Raw genomic sequence first — 22245 nt, forward strand, 5'->3', positions numbered from 1 at the left:
GTTCAAGATTGTGCTCAAAACAGCCAGGAGAATATAGCTACACTGTGGTCATAAAGGGAAGGATGTGGTGTTTAATCTATGTACAGTCTGTTGGTACTAATGAGCCCAAAGTGTGCCAAAAAAATATCCATCACACATCACAGCACCACCACCAGTGGCTTGAACTGTTAATATGATGCAGGATGGATCCATGCTGTTTATGACAAATTCTGACTCAATCATTTAAAAAAAAAAAAAAAAATCAATCTTGTCCAATTTTGGTGAGTCTGTGTCAACTGTAGCTTCAGTTTCCTGTTTTTTGAGTGGTGCTGGGTGTGGTCTTCTGCTGCTTCAAGGTTCAGTGTGTTTTCAGAGATGCTCTTCTGCATACTTTGGTTGCGATGAGGGGCTATTTGAGTTACTGTTGCCTTTGCCTTTACATAAAAAAGGTCATTTTTCAGTGTTATAGAAAAGCTAAGACATCTCCCAGATTAAAAGGCGTTAAAGAACAAAAGAAAAATAATATATTAGGCTATATCGCTTGTTCTTTTCTCTTGTTTTGTCTAAAACGTTGAATTCCTGGTTAACCTGAGCAACCTAAACAGCATAATGTGTTTGTTTATGCCTCCTGAACATGAATTAATACAGGTATGGGACTTTCTCCAGGTTGTAATTCTTCCCACCTTGCTATGATTCCACAGAGAGGATATTCAAAGGAGGTGTTGTGGTGCAGGAATCTCACAGGGGGCCTCGAGACAAGCATGATTTACCAGAGGAAACCTAGCCTCGGCCCAGGACTCCAGGGATGTCAGGAAGTTCCAGTGAGTCGAACATGAGAAAATACAACTTTTGTTGGACAAAACATGAAAGGTGAAATCTTGTCTTGTATAAGAAAATGTGTTTAGTCACTCCTTTCTGACCACTCAGTGTTGTAAAGTCGCCCTGTACCCTTAGCAAAAACACAGCCCAAAGCTTGTTTCCACCTCCGTGCTTGACTGTGTGGATAGTGTTCTTTGGATCATACTCAGCATTTCTCTTCCTCCAAACATCAGGTTGAGTTCGTGCCGAAGAGCTCGATTTTGTTTTCATCTGATCTGACCATAACATTTTCTCCTAAACCTTCTCTTATTCGTTTAAACGTTTACTGGCAAACTTCAGATGGGGCTTCTTGAGCAGGGGGAGCTGCAGGATTTCAATATATAGTCTGTTACTAATGGTGTTCTTGGGACCACAGGAGGAGCTTGTGGGTGGCTGTGGCTCAGGTGGTAAAGCAGATCAGCTACTGATTGGAAGGTTGGTGATTCAATCCTTGGCTTCTCTAGTCAAATATCCTTGGGCAAGGATACTAATCCCAAATTAGCCTCTGATGTGTTCATTGGAGTGTGAATGTTGGTTAGTTTGCACTTGAGTTTATCCATGTTGTATACAGCGCTTTGAGTGCTCTGGGAGATTAGAAAAGTGCTATATAAGAATCAATCCGGTCCATTTTGGTCCGATCCGCCACCTTTCTCATGATCATCCTCACTTGATGGGGAAAGATCTTGCATGGAGCTCCAGAGTGAGGGTTTGGAGCCCATTCCAGCCTTGTGCAGGTCCACAGTCGTGCCTGGATGGAATTGAAACTAGCATGAAAATGAGAGACTGTTTATTTCCTTTGAAGTGAGCAGACTCGGTGTGGTTCCGTTAAGTGTTTCAAAGCCATTCTTGGCCGCCAGTAGCAGGTAATGGGGCCCTAATGTAAAGGGGGGATTGCAGTGCGGATTTTTATTTGAAATTTTGCACATTTTGTGGATTATCTCTTAGTTACCATTTTGCACAATGTGCATAACATAACCATATTTCTGCGCTCTTAGCACGCACTCAAAAAAAGAAAGTTAGGATAGCGCAGATGTGTGGCGCCAAATGAAGTTAGGATGACTTCTGTAATGTGGGAAACCGGTGAACTCGCTGACCTCCGCATCTGTCTGCCCGCCCTGACGTCACACCGTTACAGGAGCGCACAGTGAGAGAAAGCGCACCCGGGGCTTTGCGCCATCCACGCCTGCGTCTGTATTCCTCCTCCTCGCTTTAAAACGCTCACGTGCAGCACAAAAGGAGGAGAGAGAGAGAGAGAAGCGCCTGTCTCGCAACTCCAGCGTTAAACAGTACCGTGTCCCTTTAAAAACGTCTGACAAAAAAGCCCATATGATCCCTGAGCTCCAATCACCAATTCCTTCTGCAAAAGCAGCCTCTGCATTTTTGTCTGTCTGAATGCTACAGCAGCACGGGGGGGAAAAAAGATTCAGGATAAGGCAAAAAAAAAAAAAAAAAAACTGGAGAAATGTGACAATCCAACGGTCATTTTCATGGCGAGGGGGAAACTGGTGCGAAAGGAGTTATTCTGGGACTCCTTTGAGCCTCGAAACGCTGGATCAAAATGGTAGGCTACAGAGCAGAGCTGCATTTTTGTTTATTTTTTTCCCTCTCTCCCTCTCTCTCTGTCCCTTCTTGATCTCTTGCAAATTTGAGCTACTTAGCAGGCCGATCAAACTTGCCACACTTGCGCGTCGTCGCGATCCCCTACAGCTGGCTGTCACACGCGTGTTTCGTGCTTTGTATCGTTTGCGGTGAAGTTTGTAACTTGCCGACATGGCACAAGTTGAGGGGGCTGGTGGTGGCGGTGTGGGGGGTGGATCGAAGCAGACCCCCTCTGAAAGAATGCGATGGCTACAATAGCCACATTGATGCGGAGAAGGAGTTAAATTCCTTCATATTGGACGCTTCTGCAAAGCACTCAGGTTGTGACTGGTGCGAGTGAAAGTGCCACCTTTCCCTTCCTTCTCCAAACGAGCCAGACAGCCGGTGCAGGACAAGTTAGCGAGGGTTTCATGAGAGATGCCGCTCTTCTCGTCTCCATAACTTTATTTTGATTGCGGCTGACACTCAAGTGGAGGTGAAAAGAGGTAGAGATGGAAAGCATCACCAGTGAGATCTGATAAAAGAAGCTGCCTGGTTATAAATAAATAAATAACGCAAACAAAGTCCAGCTGAAGCAGAAAATGTGCAATATTTTATTGGCTTGTGACGAGTTTTCTAGGCTGCTGCATGAGGTCAGTCGCTTTAGGGAGACGACTGATTCGTATTTGTACTGACTAATGCTCTCCTCATCCTCTTGTCAGCGTGGATAAGTTGTGTTTTCCTCCACGCGTTAGCAGATCGGAGGGTGATTGTGACGGAGAGGCTGAGTTGTGGGAATAGAGGCCGACAGTACAGAGGCAGACAGTCCGCTCTGTCTCCAGGGTCATTTTAGGATGCCTCATTAGGAAAGCATGTGGAGCTTGATGCAGCGGTGGAGTAATCCCAGTACGCGTTCACATCTGGAGGCTTGGGTTAATATCTGGGTCAGGTCAGCGGGGTTAGCCCTGGTGCTCGCTGGGTGGCTTCTGGTGGGAGCAAATAGGGTGAGGGAGGTCTGATTGATGTTGTATTTATGTTCTACTTATTTATTTTTATTTTTTTCTCGTTTTTTTCTTTGCAAGTGCAGAAGAATAAACTGAGGTCAAGTGCACAGTGTGCATGGCGAATGCAATGCACCAGAGATCAGACAGAGTGAATCTTTTAACTATTTTGGTGATTATTTCATAAATTAGATTGTTGATGTATCCAAGGGGGGTTAATCTGGGTTTATGTTGATTTTAATCAATACCGAATGGCTGGATTACACAAAGGGTTTAGCAGCAAAGACAACAGGTGCCCACGGTATCATGGGGCCCATGAACCAGATCCTCACTATGCAGTTGTCTCTTAACATTATTATAAAGTCGCTCAGATGACCAGAAATAGAAAAATAACTCAGTGGAAGGGGCAAAAAGTGAAAACGACAATAACAAAAGCTACACCTTTGGGACAAAATGTGTAAGGTGACACACGACAGATGGAAACAATCAACAGGGACTTTTAATTAGTACAGAGACACAGTAATAAATAAAAAGATTGAAAGTGACCCCAAAGAGTAGTTGAAAGGGGGAAAAAGAGACAGAAATCATCCACAGAGGGACATAAAACATCCTAAAAAAAAGATGCGAAATACAAATATGAATGGTCGCAAGAGGTGCAAAGCTAGCGCAAAGTGATCTTTAACCTGTTGAGGTGCAGTGGTTAGTGCTGTCACCTCACAGCAAGAGGCTTCTGGGTACTATCCTGCTCGTTTGGCTTGGCTGCGATGCTTCTGAGCGCAGCTTGCGTGCTCTCCTTGTGCCTGTGCTGAGTTTTGTTTGGTTCTGCTTCTTTTTCTCCCACAGTTCAAAGGCGTGCATGTCAGACTAGCTGCTGATTGTTAATTTGCGTGGTTGCATGTCCAGGGTGCACTCTTGCTCTCTTCCCATCTCAGCCTAGTTAGACTTCAGCGCCACCCCGACAGGTTTACTGTTGAAAATGAATGGCTGGAGTCTTTTTTTCCCCATATAGTTTGCACTGAGGGGGGCGTTTGCATGGAGATCCTCCTGTTCAAATGAAAAGACTTTATTTGGCTTTTTTGTCTTCATTTATTGTGAAAATGTAAATCTGCCTTAGTTTCGCACACACTAAAGACACTTATACTGTACGTTTCTGGCCCTGTGATACAGTTTGGCCTCAGTCAGCATTGTGAGGTCCTAAGCAGCTCCTTCTCTATCCTCCCAGGGTGCTGTGAGTTTTTATGTAACTGCCTATTCAGGGCATTCTTGCCCACCCTTGACTTTGAGGCTTCACTGTCTCTGGGTGCTGAGTGAGAGAGCTGTCTTTAGTCTTTGTGACAAGTGCAGTCATTCCCCGAGACCCAGCAACAAACTCCCGCTGACTTCTCCGCTCTCTTGGAAACTCGGAGCATGCTGTAGGTGCTGCTAATTTATGCCCCTGAGATTAAGAACAGTGGACAAGGCTGCGCAGACAGCAAGGTCAAACTCACTGGGCTTATGTAAGGTTTCCTTTGTTCTCGTTGGTTCAAGTGGCACCAGCTTGCTTGAAGTACATTCAGGTTGTTGTTTTATTTTTTTACGTTTTCAAATAAAGATGTGGATTTATTCATTCTCAGCAGTGCCACCCAGTATTATTGTCTTTGTATCCAAGGGGGGAAAGTTACTCTAATTTAACACTATGGCATTAAAAAAAAAAAGAAAAAGACATTGAACTCCATTATCAAAGAAGCCAGACAGCTTTTTATTTTCCAAATGCTCGATATGAGGATTTCTATTAGCCTTTCATTGTCAGGCATTTAAAGATATTAAGCGAGTTTAAAACGGAGCGGGCTTCTAAAGTGTTCTTATAGCTTTTAGCAAAATTCAGGTCAACGAGAGAGACTTAGGAGAAGCTTTAGTACAGATGAGTTTTTGTGCTGTTTTCAGACACTTGCCAAGCAGAGAAGAAGGGATCCTTGATCTAGCAGTCATAAAAATGTGTTATAGACATAGATTAATGTTTGGATTTTGAATGGGAATGACATCATTATCCGTTTTAGCTGCTTATCTGTATTAAGAGTAGTATAAATAATGAAAATAATAATGCACAGAACTAATTTGAAACGAAAAAGGTCAAGTTAAATTAAAAACCTTGTGCCGCCTCAATTTAATATTTATTTATTCAGGATTAAGCCTTAAAGGAACAATTTGATGCATAAATGCATCTAGAAAAAGATAGAACTTGATTAAAGTATGAGCCATGAGATGGTGAGCTGAAGTGAGGCCAAAAGCGTGAACTTTTACCGGCATCATCAGGGAATCGCACCATTGTTCTCACCGGTGGCCTCACAAATCCATGTTTGAGACCCTGAACTAACTTCATGCGAGATGTAGCTTTATATAAAAACAAGCATATGTTTTCTTATCTTACAAAGCAAATGTGTACATTTGCAAAATGTGTTAACTGTACTGCTGCTGGTGTTCCTTTAAGATTGCATTCATTATTTCCCTGCTGTCCACTTATTGGTTGCAGCTATAGAAAGCTGATGCTCCTACTCTACCTTTTTTTCCCCCTCCTTCTCTGTCCTCTCTGACCTTCTCATCAAACACATCAACGCCCAATGCCAACACACACACACACACGGGCACATGCACGCACGAGCATTTTGCCACAGCAGAGAGATTCCTGTGATAAGGAGCTCTTTAGAGGCTTGTGTTTGCCTCTTCTCTTTTTGTGTCATGCTATGAAAGGGATAATGAAGATATCAGAGTTTCAGCCTGTGTAATAACCCTCGGGTATGTCTGCACCTGCTCTCTGCTGCACATCAGAGTTATCTGTTGTCTCTAATAGATCACTTCAAAGGTGCATCTTTCAGCCAGTATATCATTCACATGGACAAATTTAAATTTAGTCTCTTCGGACCTGATTTTCTTTTTTTCTTTTTTAGAAATTAAAATATCTCTGCAGTTTTTTGGGGTTTTTTGGTGCCACAGGTATTTGGCGTCATATCCCTGCGTGTATACACGCATGTGCACCCGTGTCGTGCACATACGTGCGCGGTGCTGGCTTGGGAACAGCGTGTTATGACTCCAGTGGGGCGGTGGTGTGCGAACCATTGTAACGTGTGTGCGAGGAGGAGATGCCAGCACCACAGGCCCCTCTCTTGGCCGGGGTTCCTGACTCAGCGCTTCCTCTCCCAGCTCATTGGCCCAGACACAAACTTCCTGGCAGAGCTTCAGTGCGGACACTCTAACCTCATCACCCCACCTCCCCCCCCCTTTCACCCAGCTCCTTTGATTATCCCAACCGCTCAGTTCCAAGCCACCAGCGGCTGATGTCTTCTTTCAGCGTCGCTTCTGATTGGGCGATGCAAGCACTGTCTCCAGCCTCCCCCAAACTGATAAAACCCGTCATCGACCAGTTCTCAAAGGACTGGCCGCTAAAAGGACTTTGCAAATCGTGCGGCCGAGGCAATCCCGCTCACGCTGTCAAATTTTAATGTACTGTACGTCGCCAAGATGCTGCTCATGCCGTGTTCTCATCCTTATTTTTGTTTGTGCTCCCCAATTTCATGCTCGGGTAAACGCATATCAGTTGTAGATTGGCTTGTCACCTGTGGTTGCATTAACATATAGATGGAAATGTATTTAAATCCAATCAAGGAAGCTGGTGGAGATCCACCAGGGCAAAGCTGGGGCAAGTCCAAACTGCTAGATTAGGATGAGGGAGGGAGGGTTGGGGGGGGCAACAGTGTGAAGGGGAGATTGGATGTCTAGGATTAGAGCAGCATTAATGCTGATAATATTGTCTTTATTAATTGCAGCCAGCAGTGAATGCTGTGGTTAAGAAAGTTAAATGTTTTAATAGGCTAAAGGGAATAAAATAATTAGCTAAAGTGGTGGAAAGAGAAACTGAATAACCAGCAGCAAACTGTAAAGTAATTTGGAATTTACCTCATCCTATATCTGAAATCGTCTCGCTGTACATTTTACCTGCAATCTCATTTAGCTTTCAGGTTGTTGATGAAAGTCGTATAGAGTTCATTTGACTTTTTCCTCTTTGCATTTAAGGCTTCGTGCCTGCAACTAACAGTGATTCTAATTACTGAGCTTTGCACTTGGACTTTTCCAACAGAAGATCTGCTGTTCCCGCATCAGTTTGACAGAAGACATTATCCTAAAGCCGGAAATGTAAAAATACAATCATTTGTGTCTTTAATGACAAGTAAGTGAACCACTGGATAATCCACTTTCTGTTGCTTATGCAGGGCCATGTCACGGGGGCAACAGCCTAAGCAGAGAAGCCCAGTCCTCTCCCTCCTCCAGCTCATCCGGGGAATACCAAAGCGTTCCTTGGCCTGCCGAAAAATTTAATCCTTCCGGCCTACCCCTGGGCGCCTTTCTCATATTAAAACATGCCCAGCACACCTCACCAAGAAGGCATCCTCTTCAGACACAAGGTTATTAAAGTGAACTAAAACTAAACGAAAAACTAAAACTAGATGTGAAAAACCTAAAATAAAGTAAAATTAAAACCAGGTTTTTGAATAAAAACTGAAATGATTTTGTGAACTTGTAAAACTACCTAAACTAATTATTAAAAATATAGAGCAAAGTATATTTCGTTTTGTTACAGCTTGCCTGTTGAGGCATTGATGAACATGTTTATTGAGACTGGAAGACTCCAAGACTGATTCATCTGCTTTCAAAAAGTTTTTCTTGTAATACCTGTGGCTGAGACACATGCAAAAACAATTAAAAGACTAAAACTAACGCTGAGACTAATAAAGACTAAACTAAAAACTAAACTGAATTACGACATGCACAGATACAAGCAAATATTTAATAAAAGGTAAACCGAGGAGCTGGCTGAGGAAGGCTGTTCCACAGGTCGGTCGCAACAACCTCAGGAGAACGATCATGTGGTTTTAAAATCAGAGCGAGGGGAAGTCAGGAGACCCTGGTTAGATCGGAGAGACCGTCTGCAATGATAAGGTCTTAAAGGCCTGTCTGTGTAGAGCTTTATCTTTAGTAACAGGATTTTAAAGTGGATTCTGAATTTCACTGGAAGTCAGTGAAGGGATGCAGGAGTAGGTGTAAGTTCCAGATGACTGAATGACAGAAAAGGTTTGTTTTTTTGCAATATTTCTTAAGTGAAGGAAACAAAAGTGGGCGAGCCAAAGGCGTAGGCCCTGCCGGTCCAATCCCTGGCTATTTAGTTTGACTCCTCCACCCATGGATGAATATTCTAATAACCTGAAATCACTGCAGGATCTGCTGATTAGACCTACCACACAGTTCAGGTGAATGTTGAGCCATTCATCTGCCTCAGCTCAGACGTGTTATTTGGATGTCTGGTGTGAATAACTCTCTTGAGGTCATTCCACAGCATCTCTATTAGGTTAAAGTCTTGGCTCTGACTGGGCCTCTCCAAAAGGTAGATTTTTAATTTGGTATATTAACTCGTGCGCCTCATCCATCTTCTGTTGAGCTTCAGTGGGCAGGCAGCCACCCTGATATTATTATGCAAGATACCTTGATAGACTTGGCGGCCCTGAAAACCTCTATGCTCCCTCCATCGTAGTTCACACTGGGACTGTGTTCATGTTTGTAATTAAGCTGTATCCGGCGCTGGATGTTCTTCACGAGCAGCTCATTTCATCAGCCCTCAAAACATTTTCTCAGCGGAGTTTAGGAAAGAGCTGCAGCTTTCTCTGTGGTGTCCTGCCATGGACAGCGTGCCTGTTCTGTGATTTTCTCATGACATATTTACAAACAGTGTTAACTACCTCCAGTGGTTCATTTAAGTCGTTAGCTGCTTCTCTGGTCTTCTAATTCACCTCAATGAGCAATCTGCAGTATGTGTCAGTCATCTCAGCGGAGTGCCTGCTCTTAGGGAAGCTCACCCTGGAACTAAACTGATAGGATTTCTAGACACTTTGGCTGTGGTTCTGTCAATAGTTAAACTGTTCATGTGTGACCTTTACCAGCTGTATGCAAATGAGGAGTTGTTGATTGGAGCTCTTCTCGTTCAACGTTCACAGATGCTTCTTATGAGAGCTCTACCTCACACCTCCGCTATCGTTGTCTTGATTGTACTCCAGGTTGCTCACTCCTGACTCCAATTAGCTTGAGTTGATGTCGTTAACCTCAATGATCGCATGTTTTTCAAACCCGCACTGTGAGTCTTTTTCGGTGTGGGCGAGAAAGTTGAAACATACTAGGGTTTGTTTTTGTTTTTTTTTTAAGTACTGTAACTTTATAAAAATCTGAACATGTTTTGAAAAAAGCCCCAAATTATATGTCACCGGTGTTGTTTACAACTGATGTACTCACCTTTTCTTGCCATTGCCTAGTGCGGTAACTAATGGCATCATCCGGAAGTCATAATATGCTGACTGAGGAAAGTGTTCCAGAAATTACATGCGTACTGAACAATTTTGCACCATGCAATTACCTTGAATCAGCAACCATCAGTGCCAGTACAGCCTTGCATATCAAAGCAAGAAGAAACACTTCCAAATAAATAAGCATGTCTTAATTTATGATTATTATTATAAACCATAGAAGAAGTTAAGCTTATGCATAGGTTCAATAAGGAGATCTGTAATCACTCATCTTCCTGCTTTCCTGGGTTTTAAGCTTCTGTTCTTTACATCAATACCTCAATGCTGACATCATTACTCTTGTTATTACTCATGGTTCTGCCATGACGGGTCATCAGAGTCTAATTACCAAATACACTGTTTAATTTCTCCATACCAACAAATCATATATAATCAGATATTCACTGGCAAGCAAGGATTCTGCCCAGACCCTACACCCCTGCTGGACTATATATATAAAACTCTTGTGTTATTGCCCGTCTAGTCTGGACAGATGTGGGCATAATACTTTTGCACTTATTCTGTTTTAGCTACACAGTGAGTCAGTAGCTCTCCATTGATAAATTCCGACATTATGGCCCTCATCTTCTATGTTGAAGCCTCTGGGCATAGCATTTCTTCTGGTGGACACCCTGCACTGTGAGTAATCTTACACAGACTTTGGATGTCTTTGTAAGCTGTTGCTACATTTGGAGCTTTGGTCCTACCAGAAGAAACTTTGCAAGTTAAACATCATGCTCACCCTTCATTCCTTAAATCTCCAAGAGTTGTCTTCAGCAGTGGAGCGCTACTCCAATGCTTTCTCTTGCTTTCTTTTCTACGAGTTAATGCTGATGTTTTTATCTTCCTGTCATGTTGGACTTGGGGCCAGCTCGATGCTACGTTGACTTTGCGCACCGTCTTGTGTTGCACAAAAGTATGGCTGGGCCCCATTTTAACTTCCACTGATATCTCAGTGCCCAGCTCGGTACCTTAGTGTTTTGGAGACAAAGTCTTAGTGGTTTGTTCTTCTTCTTTTGAAAGCTTTACTTAAGTTAGAAAATTTGTAGCTATTTTCAGTTTCCAGTAAGTTCTCTTAAGGCCCTTCCATAACCAGGTTTCATAAGCAGCCTGAGGTTCATAGTCGTAGTGTTACCATTAACTGTCAGAGTTTTCATTGGAGGACAATTATATTTGTATTTTTTAAGGATTGCCCTGCAGTTTGGTAGAATGGTTGGAATCGTTTTTGGCTTTGAGTTTGTAAAATCACAATTTAACACCTTCATCTTCTATTGTTCTTTAAATGTGGTTGGAAAACAGCTTATAGGTGCATTACTGACACTACCAATCTTTCCTTAGATTTGACAGTTTCTGTAGTTTCCATGCGCAGGTATCATAAAAAGCTTTAAAAAAAAGTTTGCATTGCATCTTAATTAGTATGTTGTCTAAAGATTGTTTTTTTGTTTTTGTTCTATATATTGCGTACCGAGAGCAGTTTTTAATATTCTGATATTTCTGACCACACAGCTGTTTGATTGTTTATGATGGCTGATTTTGACTTTTTCCCAATCTGCCTACACTCACAACTAGTTTTCTGGATTATATACATAATCCCTTAGTCTACTATCACAAGGTGTAACTGTCAGCCTTAATACCATTATTATCCGATAAACAGTGCCTGCCTGGAGAGTATTAAACTCCACTTTAATGTGGCTGTGCATGTGACCGTGCCGTACGTGTGACCTTAGCAATGAGCTACCCGCTGCTGTGGCTTCCCCTTTAGTCATTGAACACTGATTTTTATTTGCATTTTTTATCATAGTACTGTAACGATCACCACAGGGCTTGTTAAACGCAAGACCTTGTCACTTGTGCTATTATCAGTCTGGCTCATTTGTGCAAGAGCAACACGTCTGATGAAGGGATAGCGGGAGTCCGGTTATAGTCAGAGCCTCACCTTTATTTCTGCAGTGTCGTCACCTATGCCAAATTTCTTTACTTCCTGTTTACTGAGGTAGGAGCAAATGCATGTTTACAATGAAGGAATGCATGCATAGAGTTGCGGGCTCATGGTTGGCTGTGCTCATGCATCCGCTACTGTATATTCTTCTGTCTCAAGGTCAGCGGCAGGTCGCTGTGCTGATTGGATTTAGAGAGCAGAGGAGGGAGTGCAGACTGCAGACAGACGTGATATCTTCTACTCGACACAAGGATGAATTACAAGACAGCAGGCCCACGGCACAGACATGTAAAAGGCCCAAACCACTCTCAAAGAGCCGTACACCAGAGCATAACATTCATTTTTGTGCGTCTTTGTGATTCATTGGTGGTTTGCAGCTATTTTGTTGGCTGATCATTTTAATCATTTGGCTTCCCATATGGTTATTTTGCATCAGTAGTTGTTCTGTGCCCCTTTGTTGTTGTTTGAAGTATATTTATTAACAAAAAGACACAGCTTTAAAGTTTTAGGCTTCAGATATGGTCCACAACTTCAGGTCTTAGGGGTCCTAACAGTGGACTGCGCCTTGGGGTCTGAAAAAAAAAGCCAATACTAAAATGCCGTAAACCTGAATTCTTTCTTGTGGTCAGTAGGGGGCATTCTCTGTTGAAGCTTGTTTTCTGCCACTGAGACAAAATAAGGAAAGCGCAATCAATAACTGGAAATTTCAAGTTGGGTATCTCAAACTTTTGAGTTAATAAGCTCTGCCAATCAGAGCTTCCTGATTGGCAGAGCTTATTATCCTTGCTAACAAGTAAAGCTTCCAGGAAAGCTTCCAGCCAACTAGGATTTCCTTGTTGGCTGGAAGCAGAAGGCGCAGATGCAGGCACACTCAAAATCAGGTAGTGGCAGCACCAGTGAGCTACCAGTGTAGTGCAAACATGAACAAATTGGCGCCAGATTCTTCAGCTTTGAATGCCTTCTAGCAAAGGATAACTTCACAAAAGATGCGAAATCATTGTGTTCATGTCGCATCAAATTCAAAAATCTGATTGCAAACATAAGCGTCGAATTGAAATCTCTGGGAAAATTACTCTCACCTAAGTTGGTACAAATCCACACTAAAAAGTCTCCCAGTAAATTGGCTGACTTGCTTGTTTGAATTCTTATTGATTACAATGTGATATTTTATTGTTAAATCATGGTTCTTGGTGGCAGTCATAAGACAATAAAGCAGGGTTTGCTATGGGGTGGGCCAACTTGTAAATAAAAAGCAACTGTATGAGCGAGCGGTTTCTCTCGGTTTTATCGACCCCACGCTTGTGCAGAAACAGGAACTCATAAATGAATGGGTGATACAGTGGCTACTTCCATCTTTTTTTATACAGTTTGTGTTGGTAGACCTATTCAATAATCACAAGCTGACAGTTTTGCAGGCAACTTTCTGTCCGTACTTTCCACGTATCATGAGCAGATTTCACCAGAGGATTAAGTCCTGCCAGGATATTCACCCAGAGAATCAGAATTCACCTCTCCTGATCAGCATCTCTGGGACTAAACCTGTTGTTTGGCGTCAGCAGCAGGGACCGGTCTGGTGAGCACACAGAGGACACAGTGTCAGTCATTACCCTGATGACTTTTTAATGGCTGTCTGATTGGACTCTGCCAGAAATGACATGCCCTTGTCCCGTTCTGTTTGGTTTTGTTTACTCGTGAGCTGATTATTTTCCCGCCACGTACAAGCGCTCTGACGTTACTGGGAGACTGAACTTGCTGCTAAAAAGTGGGTGATCCGTCTGTGGGGAGTTTATAATCAGGCCTGTCATGCTATGCTCCCAACTGACGATGACTCAGGGATAAGAGTGTAGGGGGTGGGCACTGCTCTCCTGCCTTCTCCGTGCCAGTGAGTGAGATCTGGCCTGACACTGTGCCCACTCTCCTTCCTCTGGGTGTCAGTCACGTCGAGTCGTGCGCCGGACCCCTCAGCAGGAAGCCTGGCTGTGAAGAGGGCTGCTGAGTGTGCTTTTTAGTGCAGGTTGATGTGCTCTGCGGGTGGAAGTGGCATGTCAGACCCCACAGCCGTCTATCGTCCTAGTGGGCGACAAAGGAGCCGGGAATGAGCTCATGGGATTGCTGACGTCATGCACACGGATGGCTGGCAGATCTCCTGCATCCCTGATGCTCATGTAGAAATGGAGAGACTTCTTCGTGCGTATGGAGAGTTTGGCATGCACTTATTTGTAGATCCCTTCAATGAGCTTTTTGTGAGATTTGTAGTGAAATTCTACTGAGATTAGCAGAAACACTCTAAATCATTGTCATTGGCAGCAGCTTTGTGATCTGATGAATTATATCTCTGTTATTTGAATTAGGGCCACATTAAAATGTCAAAAACATCAAAAACACAATCACATTTCACATTGTGTTTTTTTTTTGTTTGTTTGTTTTTTGTTCTTTTAGGTCAAGATAAAATCCAAAAATGATATATTCAGGTGGCCAGGATCACATTTTGCGTATGGACACTTGTGTTTTTGTAGCAGTAATTTCTGTTGTTCAGCATTTGTTTGTGGCCCGGCTCACACTTGATCTGTTTGTCTCAGTCACTGTTATTTGAAGTATACAGTGTCAAAGAGATGCCAGATAGCTTTCTCGAGGCGTTACTGCAGAGCGAGACAAAGTGAGAGTGCAGTTAACTTTGATTTTGGATTTTATTTCTACAAAGAAGGTCTGTGCCGCAACCTGGAGCTCTTTATTTTGTGTGTGAGTCAGACTGGAAAAACGTCCTCTGGCACTTTCTCCAAGTCTGCAGATTAAAGTTATTAAGCATTTTAATATGAATATGATTTTAATGTTGTACTGGGACAAAAAATGCAAGTAATCATGTATTGTGTCAGTTATGGTTCTTAAAAAGAGACAAATTGCACAAAAAATTGCGATCCAGCTGCACATGAGATGAGGTAGTATCATCACATTTAAAATGCTGGAACATCAAGTTTTTCCTTTTTTTATGCTGTGAAAATTCTCAAACAGTCAGTTATTGTTTCTTTGCTGTTGATCAATTTTCTGTTGATCTCTTTTCTTCCAATTCGTGTCTGAAACACTGACAAAAAGCAATGACCATCTACAAATAGATTGTCTAAGGCAACAGTAATATTCCCATTGAAAATAAATGCTCAATAATATCCTTTGCTAATACAGTCACCAGCCACTTCAGCTCCTGTAAACACAAATATCTAATCTGCCAGGGACATGGCAGCATCCTTGTGTCTTTAGGCGTGCAGCCATGGTCAAGACGACCTGCTGACGTTCAAACTGAGCATGAGAATGAGGAGGAAAGGTGATTAAAGTGACTCTGAATGTGACACAGCTGTTGTTGGTCTGAGTATTTCAGAAACTGCTGATTGGCTGGGATTTTCCCACACGGCCATCTCTATTGTTTGCAGAGAATTGCCTAAAAAAGACAAAATATCCAGTGAGGCACAGTTAACTGCTAATATCTAATCAGCCAATCACATGCACAGCAACCCAGCATATTTAGGCATGCAGACATGGACAACATGAGCTTTAAACTAAGAAGTTTGGACAGAAAAATTCCAAAAATTAGGAAATATTCTGGGAGCGGCGACTCTCTTGGAGAAAACGCCTTGTTGAGACAGAGGTCAGAGGAGACTCCTTTGAGCTGATAGGGAGGCAACAGTAACTCAAATAACCGCTTGTTACAAACAAGGTACATAGAAGAGCATCTCTGAACACACAACCTTGAAGCTGCAGCACACTGGAGCACTCCTGTCAGCTGAGAACAGGAAACTAGAATTTGCAAGGGTTTCACTAAAATTGGTGATTGATCGGCCCAAACCAGTACCAGTAAGGTGTACCTAATAAAGAGTCCAGAAACTACATGTGTATTGAATTGTATGTAATTTTGCAAAGCTAGCTTTACATGCTTATTACTAATGTGAGCCACAGTGCTCAGACATGGTTGTGATTTAACTGGTGAAGCAAGTATTCAGTAAGATAATACAATAACAGATAAACAGATACACAGTAGTGGTCATTTTTGCTCTAGCCGGCTCTAGCCAGACTAGTCCCTTTTGAAACGATGAAGAAGCTGATGTAAGAGGACACTGAGTTCAGTCGAAGCAGTCTGTGGGCAGACTGAGAGAAAGCTTTAACCCCCTGCAGTGTTTTCCCCCTGGGACTCCCTCCTGCCTGAATACAACCTGCCCTCCCTCGCACTATTGATGCATCCGTGACTCGGTGCTATGCTCTGACATTGGCCCCTGCTAATGGCTCACCGGTCAGCAAGCAAACAAGACAGCCAGGGTAGACGTTGTTTGCCTCTCTCCTCGTAATTCAAGGTGTGTGTGCAAAACAGACTGAATTATGTAGATTTCTGAAGGAAAGCACACGTCTCTGCTTTGTTTTAACACAACCAAAAATGTTAAAAAGGGTGAACAACACTGAGTTTTACTGGGGATACGGATTAAGACATGCATGCGCTCCCCCTGCTAGTGGCCTCGCGATCGTTTTTAACAGATAAACATCATCTGCGTTGCCTGAATCGGACTGGGGAACCTTTAAAATGGCAGCTCTGCAGAGGTCACGGAGCAGTCGCAGCCTGTAGTCAGACCGCGCAGTGATCGAGACTTTATAGAGCAGTAAATCCACCCAGACTATCCGTGAAAAGGTGTGGGAGAGAAGGAGCATTCTCACCAGAGAAAGTCAGATTAGAAAGAAGGGTTTCATCCTCACGCTCAGCTCTGTCTGGCTCAGGTCCAGCTGCCGAGGCGCTGCCAAGAGCTCTGACGTGGCTGAGCCGGGTGAGGATTCAACACTTCTGATTTTTTTTAATCACTTTGACTGACCCAAAATTAGATTAATGATAAAGACGTTTAAAACCACCAGTTTCTATTAAAGCATTGCTACTGGCAGTTTGACACATGCACACATACTTGGGTGAATTATGTTTTCTTTAATACAGCATCCCATTATGACCATTAAACAGTAGCTGGCTGTGGATTTGTATAATTTGTTGCCTTTCAGATTTTGACATTTACAGTCATTCTAAATCCTCCATCAGGTCAATTAGTGTAATGTTTAAATGGGAAGTACTGTGAAATAATACGTGTACAATAACAGTACAGCTGGGGTTGAGTTAAATATCCCAAGTAAGTCTTCAGTGGATGGAGTGTTACCTTATTAACCTATGCCAACAACAAAAAACATGCTTTATTGCTTCTATGGGACTAAAATGCATCAGTCCTGAGTGCTACCTTGCAAAAGACAGACCTGCTAAGGCATGGGTGGGATAATAATTTTCCCAAGGGGCCACATGAGAAACTAGGAATGTTGTGGAGGTGTGCATCAATGAGCTAAACTCATTATTAATACTGTCTTTATAAGCTTATTGATGCGGCCCTCCACAACCGTGCCAGTTTCTCATGTGGCCCCCGGGGAACATGAAAAGTCCACCCCTGTGCAAAGACCTCTACAGTGCAAAAGGATCCTCTCAGATTGTTGTGTTTGGCAGAAGATGAAATAAGCTGCGTGTAAAGGGTGCGCAGAGCTTTGATTGAAGCCAGTTTAAATGACGCCTCGTGTTGAGCGCGTCAGTAAATCCCCCTGGCGGTGTGTTTTTCGCAGGTCAGGCCACATATGAATAATGTATTGGGAGACATCTGACTGAGAGGCTGGTTAAAGGTGGCACTCTCTCTAATGACAGCAAACAAGCTCTCTCACTGACATTTCCAAGGAAAGGAGTGAGACGGAGAGAAAGGGGGGGGGGGGGTGAGCGAGGGAGATAATGGCAGACAGGGATCAGGGGAGTCAGATGAGTCTTTCAATTCAAAGCACTCAGTGAATTTGTTTGGATACAGTGTGTTGAAATGTGACAGATAACTTTGTCTTTGGCACACGGTGTGACATCCACGGCAGTCGTGTCGTAACTACAACTATTGGCAGATGGATTAAATAATTTAAAAGCGTCTGTCAAGATAAAAATAATGGATTTGTTCACCAATTTAAACTTCTCTGTCATCTAGGAACTTTTAATAAAACATGTAGACATCCACCTGCAGAATGATGAAGTTATGCACAACCAGTTACTACAGATGAAAGACTTTATCACTAGTAGCTAGCTAGGTAAATTATACCAACTCCTTGAGTTGGCTAGGATCTCTTTTTGACTTTCTAGTGTTTTGTTTTGGGATTAACGGTTATGAAAGCGGTGAAACAAATCTCCATGGTGCTTTGTTACCTCCCACCTGGGCTGACCTGCTGCCATAATTACTGCTGTTAAGGTTTCCTTTTATTACTAACAGAATATGATAGGAAGTTGAGGAGGTGTTGTAAACGTGCAGCAGCTCAGTGCTTAAAGAAAACAAAGATGGTGAATCAACATTTGGTCAGACCACCTTTATTCTTCAACACAGCCTGAACTCTGTTAGGGAATCTTTGTTGTCATTTCTTTAAGTAGTTCCAGGAATGAACTTATTCAGATTTTTACTGACAGCTTTCTAAGCTCTTCTTCTTCTGTTGGCTGCCTTTTCTCCTGACTCCTGTCAAAATGATTCTACACTGCTTCAATAATGTTGAGATCAGAGCTCTGGGGAGGTCAATCCATGCCTGATCATGTTGCATTGTGTGTTTTTTATTGCACTGGCAGTACAATCAAACCTTAAATGTACATTTGGAGGCTACTTAAAGATGGACCACAGACCTTAAAAGAGTAGCTTGGTCTTCTGCTATACTGACGGCCACATTTTTAGCCAGATGAGTGTAAGTATAAATAAAATGCACACATTAGTCCATAATATCTCATTCAACATTTTAAGTTTACGTTCTAGGTAACAAACCTAAGCGGTCGTACGCTCACTTAGAATCTTGTTTTTGTGAGTCAATGTGGAAAACGGTATGTTCTGCCTTATAATTCAAAATATAGTTATAGAGAATAAACGCAATCTTTAAATTAAAAGATGCCGTTGGTTCTTTTATTTTCAGTCGTGGATGTATTTGAATGTATTGGTGCTCCTCTTCTAGAATTTAATCTTTGACCACATTGTCCTGTTTGAATCCCAGAAGAAGAAGCAGATCGTTATCACCATAGGAACATAACTTCCAGTCTGCAACTTATACTTGATCTGATTAAGGCTGCTGCGTTTTGCCCTTGGGCAATGTCTGTAGCCTTGCATGGAGAGAGATAACCCGATCTCCTCTCCTCTAGCTCAGAGTCCAATTTAGCAGCTCAAAACTATGAATAAATCTAACACTCCATAATTGAATTCTTCAAACAGAGCAGATTTTCAAGGTTAGGCCCCAATGCAAATCCATTTTTCAGGCTGCACAATGAAAAGTCATTTTCAATGATCTTAGGAATAAAATATGTCGTGAAGCAAGGAAAACAAAGTACTTAGATATATTTTTACAATAAAAGAGACGTACAAACATTGTAGGAGACATGAAGTGTGATTCATGCCCATTAAAAGTCTGTCTGTTACTTAAATACCACAGTTGTTATTGTCTGACAATGAAATGCATTATGAATAAAAATTAATTTCTATCTTTTCTTTGTCACGTTTCGCCCTGCACATGCAGCTGAAAATACTCAAAAATAAGAGGTGTAGAAGTGTAATTAGGGCTTGCCGCTGTATCGTCTCTGGCAGTGTGTTAACCAAAACAAGGCTTGTATCAATACTTATCCTATTCTACCTTCAAAAGGTGCCCTGAATTATAATTTCCATTAATTGTTTGGAGGGTTAGTTAGTATTTATTCAGCATGGTTTCCCTAATTATTTCTCCGGACGTGTTTTGTCGTGTGCATAATTCGTCATTCCTCTGGGACAGTGTTGTGAGTGGGTGTGCTGAGAGAGCCGGCTAATAGGGGGGAAATGGCATTGAATACCAATGCACAGAGCAGTCAGTCCTTGCAGAAGAGGCCAGACACTCTGTTTGTGTTTGTTGTGTTCGGCTGTGTGTGCACGCGCATTTCTGCTGTCTTTGCATGGATGCACATCACATATCCGTGTGTGTTAGAGTGTGTGCGCGGTATTTGCTGTTCTGTCCCCACTCACATCCCGTCTGGATCGAAACCCTGCCCTTCCTGTGCTAAAATAAACCCACCTTGGGAAGTTGAGGACCTTGCACAGAGCGCTGAGTGTTACACCTTTTGATTTTTCACTGACTTGTGTCTTGCTTCTTAGATGTGGCGGGTGAATTTGTGCCATACGTCACAGTAAAAACATAAAGGTTTATTTCAGCATAATTGTAGCTCTTGTTACATTTCTTCTTATTTTGAGAGAGATCATTTGGCCAAAAACGTCCATTTATTATGGTTTATCTACATTTAAAACATCTACCAGTACCAAATACAAGAGCATTTATCTGCTCAGATCATTTGCCCTGTATGTTTGTATATGTTTTTACAACTCAATAAGAAAATACACCCGATGAACTGATGAAGTGACCTATACAGTGGGGCAAAAAAGTATTTAGTCAGCCACCGATTGTGCAAGTTCCCCCACTTAAAATGATGACAGAGGTCAGTAATTTGCACCAGAGGTACACTTCAACTGTGAGAGACAGAATGTGAAAAAATAAATCCATGAATTCACATGGTAGGATTTGTAAAGAATTTATTCGTAAATCAGGGTGGAAAATAAGTATTTGGTCAATAACAAAAATACAACTCAATACTTTGTAACATAACCTTTGTTGGCAATAACAGAGGTCAAACATTTACTATAGGTCTTTACCAGGTTTGCACACACAGTAGCTGGTATTTTGGCCCATTCCTCCATGCAGATCTTCTCAAGAGCAGTGATGTTTTGGGGCTGTCGCCGAGCAACACGGACTTTCAACTCCCGCCACAGATTTTCTATGGGGTTGAGGTCTGGAGACTGGCTAGGCCACTCCAGGACTTTCAAATGCTTCTTACGGAGCCACTCCTTTGTTGCCCGGGCGGTGTGTTTTGGATCATTGTCATGTTGGAAGACCCAGCCTCGTTTCATCTTCAAAGTTCTCACTGATGGAAGGAGGTTTTGGCTCAAAATCTCACGATACTTGGCCCCATTCATTCTGTCCTTAACACGGATCAGTCGTCCTGTCCCCTTGGCAGAAAAACAGCCCCATAGCATGATGTTTCCACCCCCATGCTTCACAGTAGGTATGGTGTTCTTGGGATGCAACTCAGTATTCTTCTTCCTCCAAACACGACGAGTTGAGTTTATACCAAAAAGTTCTACTTTGGTTTCATCTGACCACATGACATTCTCCCAATCCTCTGCTGTATCATCCATGTGCTCTCTGGCAAACTTCAGACGGGCCTGGACATGCACTGGCTTCAGCAGCGGAACACGTCTGGCACTGCGGGATTTGATTCCCTGCCGTTGTAGTGTGTTACTGATGGTGACCTTTGTTACTTTGGTCCCAGCTCTCTGCAGGTCATTCACCAGGTCCCCCCGTGTGGTTCTGGGATCTTTGCTCACCGTTCTCATGATCATTTTGACCCCACGGGATGAGATCTTGCGTGGAGCCCCAGATCGAGGGAGATTATCAGTGGTCTTGTATGTCTTCCATTTTCTGATGATTGCTCCCACAGTTGATTTTTTCACACCAAGCTGCTTGCCTATTGTAGATTCACTCTTCCCAGTCTGGTGCAGGTCTACAATTCTTTTCCTGGTGTCCTTCGAAAGCTCTTTGGTCTTGGCCATGGCGGAGTTTGGAGTCTGACTGGTTGAGGCTGTGGACAGGTGTCTTTTATACAGATGATGAGGTCAAACAGGTGCCATTCATACAGGTAACGAGTGGGGGACAGAAAAGCTTCTTACAGAAGACGTTACAGGTCTGTGAGAGCCAGGGATTTTCCTTGTTTGAGGTGACCAAATACTTATTTTCCACCCTGATTTACGAATAAATTCTTTACAAATCCTACCATGTGAATTCATGGATTTTTTTTTCACATTCTGTCTCTCACAGTTGAAGTGTACCTCTGGTGCAAATTACTGACCTCTGTCATCATTTTAAGTGGGGGAACTTGCACAATCGGTGGCTGACTAAATACTTTTTTGCCCCACTGTAGCTACATTTCAAAAACTGTCTCAACCTTGAGTTTTAAACGATCCCATTAATGATTGACTTTGAGTTCTGTGGGTGAGGAGATGCTCGTATTGATCCTCTAAAAGGAGAAACTGTCTGTCAAAAGAGGTTTTTATGAAAACACAAATCCCTATTGAGCCAGCCTAAGTTACAGAGGCCTCACGGGGTTTCTCCACACCACTGAGCAATCCAGCAGCCTTTCTAAAGTTACCTTAGCAAACACAACTCAGCATATTTGCACAAGGAAACCTGGGCACTTAAAGGACTTGTCCTTCTTGGCTTAAATCCACAATTGTATGTTAACTGAGCAGACTCACTCAGATTAAGGTAATGTATTATGATGAAAAGCTCCAGAACAGTAACTGAAGGGGACACTGTCGTGGTAGTTTTGATGGTGAAGTTTAAAGAGCTTCTTTACTATAATATTTATTGGCTTTTGAATGATTATGACACATTT

The 22245-nt window shown here is 42.6% G+C and overlaps 1 protein-coding gene across 2 annotated transcripts in view; it reads left to right on the plus strand.

Annotated features, from left to right (window-relative positions):
• Nucleotides 1–2092: 2092 nt before the first annotated feature.
• zbtb47b (zinc finger and BTB domain containing 47b) overlaps nt 2093–22245 on the plus strand; it is a 30524-nt gene continuing 10371 nt past the window's right edge. Inside the window, exons 1-2 of one of the 2 annotated variants that reach the window (XM_085172007.1) lie at nt 2093–2398; nt 7661–7852. In XM_085172007.1, the coding sequence (XP_085028133.1) occupies nt 7808–7852 (45 nt within the window). In that variant the 5' untranslated portion in view covers nt 2093–2398; nt 7661–7807. The remainder of the gene's footprint in view (nt 2399–7660; nt 7853–22245) is intronic. The other variant, XM_085172008.1, reaches the window with a different exon arrangement.

Source organism: Neolamprologus multifasciatus, chromosome 9 (genome assembly GCF_963576455.1).
Source record: "Neolamprologus multifasciatus chromosome 9, fNeoMul1.2, whole genome shotgun sequence".
NCBI lineage: Eukaryota > Metazoa > Chordata > Actinopteri > Cichliformes > Cichlidae > Neolamprologus > Neolamprologus multifasciatus.